At 40.7% G+C, this 12,772-nt stretch overlaps 1 protein-coding gene across 2 annotated transcripts in view; it reads right to left on the bottom strand.

The window, feature by feature from the left end:
• Nucleotides 1-12,772, bottom strand: part of LOC131880986 (uncharacterized) — a 47,595-nt gene that overhangs the window by 9,078 nt on the left and 25,745 nt on the right. For both annotated transcript variants that reach the window (XM_059227727.1, XM_059227728.1), the window contains exons 2-4: nt 8,575-8,763; nt 3,927-4,109; nt 495-665 (exon numbers count right to left, since the gene is read on the bottom strand). In XM_059227727.1, coding sequence (XP_059083710.1) covers nt 495-665; nt 3,927-4,109; nt 8,575-8,763 — 543 coding nt within the window. The remainder of the gene's footprint in view (nt 1-494; nt 666-3,926; nt 4,110-8,574; nt 8,764-12,772) is intronic.

Here is a 12,772-nt window from a genome sequence, read left to right as displayed (position 1 = left end):
AGAGAATTATTGTCGATTTTCAAATTTCCGAATTTTTTGTCGAAATTTCCGTCAAAACTTTACACGTTATTTTTACCACTGTATGAAGTAATTGAGTCGAGACCGGTCAGTAAAGAGGTCATTGCAATTGTATTCTCTTTTTTGAAAGCCAAATCTAACACAGTCAATTGCTGGCAAAAGAATGTTCAATTGCAATTTGTACCCATGAATGAAGGAGGAAAGAGTCAAGAGCTGAACTGGAAACCAGCCTCAATCCTCGAGATCCGAACCCGCTCGTCTGCTTCAATTACAGTAAATGGGAGCCAACATCCATACCACTTAGCTTTGTACGGTGATAAGCTACTATTACCAAATAGACAAATTACGTTCCAAATGCTCCGTTGGATAACTTGTGCCACCTTCTGTAAGTGGTCATTGGGAGAAGAAGAAAAAAAAAACCTCAGGATGCTCCTGGATTGTGTCCCAAGAGACAAACCAACCTTGGGAGTACTTACTAACGCATTCAGGCAAGGTGTCGTTCCAGTGACGTCCATCGCAGAACAAGGTGGGACTTCCCACCAGCATTGCTCCAGGTTCACAACGGAAGAGGTAAACCGCCCCTTTCATTTGACTTTTGGTCTCTCCGTGGGGAATCTCTTTGAATTGGGTTTGGTCACAACCTCGTCCTGAAACGAGATTAACACAAAGAGTGTGAAAATCCCAAAGCCTTGTTCCAAGTAATTAACGCTCGTTGTTTGTGGGAAGATCAATTCAGATCGATGATGTACAAAGTGTCTTGGCTTTTCCAGATGTTCTTCTGTTGGTACTTTGTTCGTATTTTTTTGATGATTATTTGATTTAAGTCTGATGAATCCAAAGGTCACTACCTGTTTTATGAAACTTGCAAGAATGCAATTCCATGAATTAGAACAAGAGGATATAGAAATGTAGCCAGATTTCGATGCACTGTGGTCTGTCATTTTCAAGAGTTTCCAAGTAATCATTTTCCGTTTTTTTCGTTTAATGTTTGAACGAGGCTTTTGTAAACTTTGTCAGAAGAATATCGATTGTTATATATCAGCCGAAAACGTTGCAAGAGTCAATAGAAATATTCTAATGCTTGCAGGCCATTCAGGACTACTGTTTTTCCTTCAAAGAGGAGTCACCTTCTAACATATGAAATATGATGCGTTAATTACCAATGTATGTTGCAAGTACACTCTGGGTAACCATGAAAAAAGAAAGTTATACAATATGGGTTGAAAGCATCTTGTTGGTTGACAAATTTTCCCTATTGTTGTTTCCCTACTTTGCACTCTGGGTCAAAACTCGTCATGCCTTACGTAGCATAAACAAATCATTACGAGTATAAGCACTTACAAAGGGTCCTCCATCATGCTCCTTCAAATGTACCTTTCTTGCTTCAAACGATAACATGACTACATCCATCCATCCATCATTTAAAAAATGGAATAGAAATGTAACTATTATTGTTCCAATTTCAAGGGGCGTTAAGGAAGAGCTGAATTCAAAACTTGCTAAAACGAGACGCTGAGGAATATGCGTCGGAAAAGGAGTTTTAGATTATGCTCCTTGTTCAGCAAGCCGCTTGCATGGTGTTCCAAATTCTATCAAGTCCTGAATCTAATACAAAACTTGACACGCTGCTCCACAAATAGACAAGATCAAAGCCTTTGCAAGTCTCTCTAGACATTTATGATTTGTTTAGGTGAGCCAAGGGCGGTGGCTTCAACGTCAAGTCCTTGAACTTCTCGGATGTGCTGGGTAGTCAACCATGGTCCGTTTTCAATCCCAGAATGAATATCTTCCTGTTTCTACGGGTTCTGAGGAGCTCTGTGAGAGTAAACGGATGCCCTACAAGGTAAATTTATGGACACGAGTCAGTGCTTTTGCATCTATCGATTGCTGCGGGCGTTACAAAGATTTAAAAAAAAGAGCCAAATGGAGGTGATCTTGGACAATTCAAAAAAGAAGATTGTACTGGTAAAACTATTATTGACGCATATTGTGTACTTTATTTACAAATGTATTATGAAGGACCCATTGGACTTAGTTGGGATGAAGATATTAAAAAGAGATGATGGAAGACAGAAATCCAAGATTGTGCTGACATCTTCATTCCACAAACAATACCTCTAATTTCGAATCCGAACTTATTTAAACCCAAATTTGCACCTTCGGGGGCTTTCCCTTCTTGACTGATTACAAAGCCCTATGGACGTAACACATGGAAAAAGCTTTTGTCAAAAGTGAATGTGTGATGAAAAGGTATGGCGTTGATGTAATATACCACAAATGGACGAGAAACCTAAGTAAAATGTCTTTACCACCACCCACTATGATATATGGTCTGGCTCATCGGGAGATACAAGAGGTAATTCAAATTGATGAGGACTGTCTCATTTAGTGTAACTAGTGATGCTCAGCAAGTGCAACATGTGATTCTAATACTTTAATATGGCGATTAAGTGTTCATCCACAGCCAAACCAGCTTATCTAATTCATCCCAACCGATCCAGTGACTATAGATTCAATCTGATTACATATTTTTGGTTCTATAACGTTAGATTTCTTATCACTCTTGTTCAAGGGAAATTGTACAATTTTATCTTCACGTACATTATCCCCATATAGCCATTGATTTATAATTCATTAACCAAGTATGGTCTACACGAGTCTGAAATTTAAGTTCTGGTTGACTTGAACCTCGTAGCCATCCTCTCTTAATAGATTCGAATTCCCCACTGTAGACGACATTTGCAGAGGACAGGACATAACAACAATGTGCTTTCATGATTGGATGTGGGCGACATTGGTTAGAGTCTGTCAAAGAGGACCTCTAGAATATGGACGGACAGACCAGGGGCATCAGCATCTTTCTCAATCAACCCGAGGTTGGTTTATATCATTCGTCGTAAGCAAGTGTTCTATAGAAAATGTACTTTAAATTTCAGCTCAATCAAAATCAGTCACTCACTCACTTGGCAATTTGGGATGTATACTAATTCACCGCTAATGAGTTATATTGGCCTTGTTAACCTAACTTTTAGTCCCGAATAGCCCTTGCCATATATCAATGAAAATAAATGTATGAACAGAAGACTGAATTTTGACTTCGAAAATATTATTCGAACTTTTCATGCTTCATTCCAAAATAGCTCTAAATTTTACGTGGCATCACTTAGAGCACGACAATTAGATTTGAGGTTTTCTTAAACATTTTGTTGAATGAATAAAAAGCGAAAATGTGAGATTTGGCCTATTCCAAATGCCTTCACTGAAACTGAGTAAAAAGTACATCTGTGAAATCACATTTAAATCTATTGTCTTGTAGGGTCATTGTAATTGGGGAGAAAATTCAATTCGTCGACTCGGCTCACAAATGATAGTTATCTTCCTTAGACATTCCGTCCATTTTCAAGTGGTACATGAGTAAGTAAATGTACGCTTGGTTTCCAGGATTTCCGTACTCAAAGCCCATGCCAGACAGGTTGTTTGTTCCCACTCAAAGCATGCTTTCGATTTCCATGCCTATTATCATGGAACACTTTGACATCACCACCACCACCAGCAACAACAACAACAACATTATCACCATCACTTTGTTGCTTTTATCAGACTCTCAAGCTATGGGGAACATGGAGAGCAAATTATGACTTGAACCAGCCTCAACCGTTGGGTGATCGAGCAATAGTGGAAAATATTATCTGCCCTTTAATCAAACTTTTCCATTGAGATTCAACCACCCAGACACTGTACTTTCGTTCTCCCAGGCGGATACCTCAAACTTTACCCGGCTTTGATTAGTTTAAGATCAATTGAAGCATCTAACCCCACATTACTCGCTCGCTCGCTCCAATTTCCAGGAACCAATCTCATCCTAAAAAGGCTTATCGCGTATTGGATATCAATCTTCATTGACTCACGAGCGCAGATTGGGGCCAGGGTTTGGCTCCATTCCGATCCTAGGCAATGGACCCGAGATTGGCCGTAGATTTGGAATCCGCCTAAACAGCGATAACGCACCACAGAGCCTCGGAAACGCCTCAAAATATGCTTCCGACCATTTGGAACTTCTGGGAGATCGTCGGGATCACAGCCACCAATTCCTGGAAAAAAGGGAATAGATCAGAGTTCATATTTGCCCTCAGAAATGAAAATCATTGGACAATTGGTTCGTTCACCTATGCCAGTATGATTTTACATCCGCTTTTGGGGACAGAAAAGGTTTTCTTTTGCGGGTCCCGAGGGAAGAATTGAATATGAAAAAGGACATGAAAGGCTTGTAATCGCAAGAAGACATCCGAGTCAACAAGCTGACGTTCGAGGTAGCTAAGAATAGCCTTTGTTCAAAAGTCAAGTTTTAAAGTCTCAAAATGGTTTCCTTTTGCATTCATTCATTCCTTCTTTTTTTTATGGTTTTACCTTAGAGAAACCTCAGAAAGTTTTCTGCCGTCAAAAAGTGTAAATGCATTCAAGTTTAGGCGAGTCATAAATTTCAGTTCAACATGAAACAGTGGACGTGCTATTTGTACTTTAAGCTTGAAAACTTCTTTCCCAAAACTGGTTACCCTTTATTTTCATTTATTTATATTTTAATTGCTTGTTCGAATTCAGTACAAGAAAAAAAACCTATCGTTCCTGTAGAGTGATAAAATTATTGTGTGTTGAGTGACTGTACTGTTGATCGTGCCGCTGCTCAATTTCCAAGCAATCGGCTGAGAGCCTGAGACATAATACATACGAATCATATGGTCGTTAAAACATGAACTCTGATATGACAGCTCGGCAGCTTGCATACACCAGAGGTTGCGTTGGTTGCCTTTCCTGCATGACGTAGCGTATTGTAACTTTTGGAATAAAACAAGTTGCGGGATTGAATCCACAGAAACCGTTTATCTATTTAGTTGATTTTATGATAAACTAAGTGTTGGGAATTGATCTAGGAAGGCAAGTTGGTGTATGCCAAATTGTAAGATCCATTCATCTGACCCCACAAGAAAAAGACTTAAGCAATAATGGTTCAATGCAATAGTTTTAGCTGGGCTGGGTTGGAAAGGGCTCAACCAATCTCTAAACACACAAACAGAGCCCGAATGTAGGTATAAATCCATGTAGCATTCATTCATACTAGTGCAACAAGCAAAAACGGAAATGGACTCCATAATTGATAAAAGCGTCCCACACTAATACTTGTTTCCATGACGAAAAAAATGGGCCACATTCAGGCCAGGTGTCGCTCCTCTCCGCTCTTACGCTCACCAAGTCAAGATCGTGGCCGCAGCCTTAACCCGCGGGCGGGATCGGGATGGCGGGCGCCATACCTCTGGCTCTGGCCGCCACTATGATGCCCACGGCAATGCCAGGAGGAGGATTCCCTCAGTCACCCACGCCAGCGCCGTGGAAAGCAAGCTCCTGAGGAAGATTGCCTGAAACTGCTCCGCCAAAGACAAGCTCTTCTCAATTGCGGCCATCCCGGACTCTGGGGCGCCTCATTCAGGCATTCCCAAGAGGGATGTACCTACTGGGGTGGGGCTCTCCCCCTCCATGACCCAACTCATCGCCGCCAATGGCTTGGTGCTGCCCAACCTGGGTGGGCTGGCCATCACCGTGTCTGTGGATATGGGACCAAAGGCCGCTCTTGACACTGTGGTTTCGGACATTTCAGAGCCCGCACTCATTCCGTGTGGCGACTTAAAGGCCTTGAGCATTCTTCACAAGAACTTCCCCACTGTGCACAAGTGTCCTGTTGTCCACAACAAATTCCTCAGCAAGTCCCCTACCACCGGTGCCACCCCTAACCATCTTTCCAGAGTAGGGCCAACCAACTTGCTTCATTCTTCCCAGATTTTGCTCTTGCCACCGTCAGGATTAGGTAGTTGTTGAAGGCATCATCAGCATGGTTGTGGTTGGAGGAGCATGCGGAGGAATTTCAACATGCTAAGGCCATACTCACCTCCAACCACGTGGTCAAGCCCTTTGACCCTACCTTGTCCAACGAGTTCATGACCAATGCCTCCAACCTGCATGGTCTGGGTTCTGCCCTCATCCAGCGGGACACCAATGGTCGTCCTCGCCTGGTCCAGTGCGGAAGCTGTTCGTTATCCCCAGCCCAGAGGAACTATGCCGTCGTCGAACTGGAGATGACGGCGGTATGGTGGGATGTGGAAAAGCGCAGGGTTTTGTTCCGGGGACATCCTGGGTTTACGGTCAGCGCAGACCACCGTCCACTCCTGGGAATGTTTAAGCAACCCCTATTGGCAATCCACAATCCACGTCTCCAACGGGGAGCAAGGAGAACTTGGAGCAATATACACAATTGAAAACAGCAAATTTGATATCAATCAACTTCATTACCCACCTTGAAATACCTAAAATGTCTATCAGATGCAGAGAGGTCCGAAGTAAACGTAAAAAAAAGATGTAAACACTAAAATGTGCAAATAATTGAAAAAGCTTAAGCAACCATTTTTTGCACTTTTGCTCCTCCCTGGTCGTCACATTAATTCACCTTGGCTGGAACCATTGAGTCAAAATAGCATATTTTCTTATGTCTAGCTCAAATAATCATTACTTTCGAAATACACAACGTGCTGGGTAATGAACTTGATTGATATCAAATTTGCTGTACTAGGTTTTCAATTGTAAGCTAATGCTTCTCATTATGTCGACCATAAGCAATTGAGCATACATCATCTCGTCAGAATCAGATGGGCTTCATACAATGGAGCACTCAATATATGGATGAACACGAAGATCCCAAAATGGCAAAGCATCAATTTCAATCGGGGTAGATTTCTCTCCTCTGGCGAGCATGCTTAAATGCTAAGAGCAAGAAGTACTTCCAGGAATGAGAAAACATTTGGCTTTTCAGCCGATTGAACAACATACTCTGCTTAGTCTAAGTGAGGGCAAATCTACTACAAAGAGCTTAGAGTATAAAATAATGATAATGGCATTTGATTAAGTCAGATAGGCAGATTGGCTAAACAAAAGATTCCGGTTTTCAATGTTAAATTTCGTCATCAAACCACCAACCAATATCAAATGTTCTGAAAACCAGAAAATATGCTGACAATTTGAGGGGTTTTGGAGGCATTTCTGTCACCAAAAATATGTGAGCAAAAAGCAAAAAAGCAAAGGTCCAAGATTTGGTCACTGAGCATGTCAAGGAGAGAACGCTAGCCAGGGTTGTTGGTCATTTAAATGGACTCTTGAACACCTTTTGATTGTTGCAATAACGATGGAAAATCTAGTCTGTTCCGATGGCATTTTCTTCTCCGGTGCATAAGAAGAAATATGAGTTTCAGCAATTGCTTCAGTAACTAAAAACTCTTCGATATTGACCACGTTCACAGACGCAGAAAAAAATGGTTGGTTGATTGACCAATAAGGCGTGTCAAATAAGTGGCCTGGACCACTTGCTCATAACGAGTCATGGTCTATCTGGTGTCTTCTGGTCCAAAAGAATGAAGATATTGTCGTTCTTCTTTTGATTGGGGGCAGAAAATCAGTATCGAGCCCAACAACGAGATGTTGCAGTGTATCTTTCTGCTTTGGTTACGGCCGCTTGCTTCCCTTACAGGACAGGAAATCTAGTTTGGGAACATTATGGTAAAAACTCGCACATGTTCGATAGACGCCGGAAGTCCTATATGGACAAGATGGTCCTCATTTTGGCTCAAGGGCTTGTGAACCCCGTTATTGCTCGAATTGGACCCTCTTCATTTTTGTGGTGAGACAAGTACTAACCAAACCCCTCATTCAGGTTTGAGCTCACGCAAGGCTATCAATAACAGTCAGTGGGCCACCTTTCCGGACGATGAATTAGAACCAAGAGCTTGAATGAGCGTCCAGAGGCCGTGATCAAGCCCAATGGAAATGATGTCAGATGAATACCATCATCAAACATCCTAGTTGAGGGTAACGAAATTCGAATTTGATGATTAAAGCCAATAAAGAGTTATCTAAAGCTTAAACTTTAACATGGGCACCCGAGATTTTTGCCATGGTTGAAAGCCACCGTGTTTGATAGTTATCATTGACCATTTTTAGTGACCTCAATTTAAAGGCGAGCCAATAGACTTTTGACGGCCCCTTGCTTTCCATTGATCGATTCAAAAAGTATGTATGATTATTAGATAATTTTTACTTCAATACAAATATTCCAATCAATAGTGGAAATATCATTCCATATATAATTAGGCACTGCAAGGCGTTCCCATCAACGAATCATAAATCCGAAAACACACTATATCCCTCTTCAACAGTAGTGTGTTACTTCCCCTTTAAACTGTTTTTTGATTGACCATTAACACCCCCAATCTGTTAGCCTTGCTCCCAGCAGTCAAATTGCGAGAGTCGAAGAACCTTCTCGCTCGTTTCAATCAATCTAGATATCCCACTGAATGTTCCCTAGGAGTCAGTTGAAAAGAATTTTGAACTGACTTTTCAGGCTTTTATTGGCTAATGAAGTGGAGCCCTGGCTCTCAATCAATTGGCAATATATCTACAAAAATAAGTGACTCGCTACTAAAAAGCTGTGCGTACTAGTACTCTAAAAGATGTACTTACTCGTACAGACTGGTACTTCTGCACTCCAGATTCCAGCTTGACATTTAATGAGGCTTTTTCCCACTAATTCGTATTGCGGGTCGCATTTCGCAGTACCCACAAACATGTCGCCGTTGAACTCGCCCTCAACTTGACCGTTCTCTATGAACGGGGAATGGCATGTGGTTTTCTCTTGAATGAAAGCCTCACCTAGAAACACAGAAAGATCATTAATTAACGAGGATTGGAGCCCCAAAACATGAATGATCCTCAGGATATTTGATCATTTCCCCAAATGTGTCTATCTATCGGGGAAAAATGACACCCGGTTATCGGATACTCCCCGTATCTGTCTCTGGTTATTAAAGTTTTGGTTTTCAGGTCTTTCCTGGTAATTCGTCCATTAATAGGGCGCAAATTACGAAATCTGTCAGCTATTGACTTGTTGTTACTTTGTTAGCAAACTTCGGCTATAATTTCTCATTTCTCATTATCGATGAAAATATGAGACAAATTTCAGCACAAGCATATTACCCAATGGGGATCTTTGTCTTCCAGGATTAAAAAATGTTCCAATCATTTCTTGGCTTGGCGTTATCCCAACATACTTTTGAATAAGGTTTGGTCCATCTCCAATTCAAAGACAAGCTGACTGCCCATTACTTACAATAGTATTTCAATACAGTTATATTCCTAGTTTTCCAACCATGGAGGATTGAGGATTCTCCAAGCAGGAAAACAAAGCCAAAATAGACAACTTAGTGCTCCCAATAGATGACCATGATTGATTACGTTTGTGCTTCTAATGAGGAACTGTAGGTTAGTTCACTGATAGAAATGGACCAAAGATGTGTTGGAACATAGACATGAACAGCATTATTCTGTCTAATTTCGCCAACTCAAAAGTACACGCAGCTGAGGAAAGAGATTTTGAAACAATTTGACTGTAAAGACAAAAAAGTTTTCACCTAAATACTGATCATAGTAACAAAGCCCTTGCTTGTCTTACATCCAGATCGACAGGGGGTAGTAATGGACTTGACTCCTTATGAAGTTACATATATCAACTTTGACGGCTGAAGGTCGGTTTATGGTTTCCAATTGTACTGTGGAAGATATCCTTGGTAAAGAAACATCTAGACTCAACATGCGTAATATGCTTTCACTCGTTGCACTCAAGCAATGTCATTCAATATTCATCTGGGTCATACTCTAACCATAAAAATCGCCCTACACAAGACATTATTTTTGGAATTCAATATCTCTTTTTTTCAGTCAAAAGGCAATGTTGCTCTTTTTTTCAACAAACTGGTGAAAGATAAATGCTAAAAAATATGGTTGTCCTCTAATGACGGCCTCACAAGAACTTTTAAGGCAGGGAAACTCTGACCTAAACTGGGTGGTCAATTCCGGTATATTTAAACTTTTTGACCGAATCAAAGAGATGCTTAACGAAGGAATGCTCTACAACTGGCGTGAATCTCTTCATTCTGGCGCAAAAATCAAACCAATTTAGATTAAGTTTGCTTCTGATAACCCAAACGTAACGTTTAACTCAACCTCCCGGACATTGAGTTCCATGTTTTAAATCGCTAACTCATTTCGAACATGACGTTTAGACTCACCTGAGAGGTCGAAATGGCTGTTCCTTTATTCAAAAGATAACCTAATGCTGCGAGTTCTAGATTTGAGAAACAAGGACTGGTTTCTCGCCATGTTAGGCCAACTTTTGATCACTTGATACACGATTCCAGTGGTCTATGGTCGGAGCTACTCTGGTCCCGTTCAAAAATTGTTTATGAAATAATAACCTTAAATAATAACGATTAAGTCCGATTCTCCTTTTTAACCATGATTTGTAATAATATTTTTTTTCCAGAGCTATATTACCAAGATTTAATGTTGTTGACCAAGAGCGTGGGTGAAAGAGGAGGCGACAAGGCTTTCCCTTTCTCCTATGCTACAGTCCTTCTAACATTAAGAAAGAGAGATTGCACGAGTTAAGTAGGTCCCATAGTTTTTTGATGAATAATGATCTAAAATGAAGTAATTTCAAATATATTTTCATGCCCAGTTTAAGACCATTCGTATGAATAGTTTAAAATTAGCAAATAGTACGTAATTTGTCCAATAAATTTGATTTCAATTGACATTTAAAATGCAACACTACAGTCCTAAATTGCCGGGAAGTGTTTGGTGATCACCAAACACTTGCCGAAATTTTCGCTTTCGCCCGAGGCCCATAGCTCCAGAAGTCCGTGCTTAGTGATAGTCCAGACATTTAGTACTTTAGAGGAAGATAGATCTTCGTACAGGTTCTCAAATTGGAGAAGTTCAAGTCTTTTGTTTGCCATTTGGCAATGACAAGGATTCTCTTTTTTCCAGAATGGATGAGATTCTTTTCCGTCTACTTGGGTATTCATCTTCGTCCCCCGAATCCGTAAGATGTCAAATAAGTATGAACAAATGATTCCCGAGGGATTGCTCATTGTGGAAAATCCACTTTTACGAGTTGAATGCGATGTCTCACAAAGACAAGTGCAATCAATGAATTTGACACTTCTTGTCTTGTCCTGCACTGTTGGGACTAGGATCACAATAATTGTATTGAATTGGTAATAGGTGGAATTTCCATTTAAAACCAAGAATGGAGAGCCTGTTTTCACCGGAGAGGCAATCACCACCAACGGGGATTGCCTTTGCATTTTTATTGGTCCTTTTTGCACGTAATTCCCAGAGAACACATATCACGAATCCATAGAAAGTTCGACCATTTTATAATCGAAGCAGCTTCTGTTACTCCCACTTTTTGTCAAACCTCCACAACAAAATTTTCTCCCCAAAGTTGGACGAACGGGAAACCGATTATTTAGGCCATGATGCGTTATTCGTTGTCTAAAATCGAGACTCTGCAATCCAAATCTTAACCAAAAATGTCATGCTCAAATAGCCTCCGATATTTATTGCACATGCCAGTGTGTATAGCACATTTACCGATGGGCTCTCGACAGACGCTTCATTCATTGTTTAAAACTCACTGCGGCACAATTCCACTTCTCTTGAAATGAATCTTGAAAGAGAAAGTAGGTCTTGCTTCAGTCAGTCCAAAGTTAGGTGGCATTTATTTTGAAGGCCAAAAGTGGAACAGGACGTGTTCTTTGCCATTTCCCCTGGTATTTGGGCAACAGGGACGATGATCGTCTGTCCGATTCGTCAAGTTGTGATCCAATCTAGGGAATGGCAGATTTTCCACCTGATGGCATTCCCTTCTCCTGATGAGGTGTCAGGCTGATTCATGTAAGTCTACGCTCAAGAGAAACGAGGACTGTGAAAAAATGGAGATATCTTTGGAACGGCACATGGCTTGGGGTCAGACGGGAAGCCTCAATAATGAAAGGATTGGAACGCCGTTCAAAAACGGGCCTCTTCAAGATTGCAATCACACCCCTGATATTGTTACCATAAAGGTTTTTGAACAAGCGAACGAACTCTTCAGAATGTCAAAATGTAAGTGTTGAGGATGAGAGCAGCTTTCTCGACAGTACACTTAAAAGCCGAATAGTAATGAGAGTAATTGAATAGAAAATCAGATAAACTTCTACGTTGAATCCGGTATGGTCTTTATCCGATCCAGATACGAATTCGACAACTTTGGAAAACCAACTTGAATCTGGAAGGAAAACGTTTGCTCAATCCACATCCGATAAAAGGGAAAAAAGCAAATAAGAGGTTTTTGAGGACCTTTCATATGCCCCCTTCATTTATTTCGTAAAAACTGAGCCTAAGCTTGTAAGTGCCTTGTGTGACTTTACACAATTAAGTCCATGCAAATCTTAATGTTGTTTAAGGGAGACCTTAATGCAGATCACTTTAATTGCTGTATTACACTTTCACACATAAATCTTAACACCGTTGCGCTCGGACGACTTTTAATGGCAATACACTGAAAGCATTTTATTATATTAGTCAATTCATTACTATTCATAGGCCATTCCACCAAGTTAAAGCAAATTCTTTGCTTTTGCTGTCCAGCGTTCATCTAAGTACGCAATTGAATGCGAGAATTTTCGAAAATGACATCGTTGGTGGGTTTCAGTTCCTTTTTTTCTTAGGCTTTTAAGGGGCTTTTCTAACCGCTTCATGGAATGTACGTAATCCCCAGTGCTATTAAAATGAAAGGTTATAATTCGTCTATTTGTTACCTTTCAATCTTTATATG

Source organism: Tigriopus californicus, chromosome 5 (genome assembly GCF_007210705.1).
Source record: "Tigriopus californicus strain San Diego chromosome 5, Tcal_SD_v2.1, whole genome shotgun sequence".
Taxonomy (NCBI): domain Eukaryota; kingdom Metazoa; phylum Arthropoda; class Copepoda; order Harpacticoida; family Harpacticidae; genus Tigriopus; species Tigriopus californicus.
The sequence above is the reverse complement of the archived record's forward strand: the minus strand, read 5'-3'. Positions and strand labels throughout refer to the sequence as shown.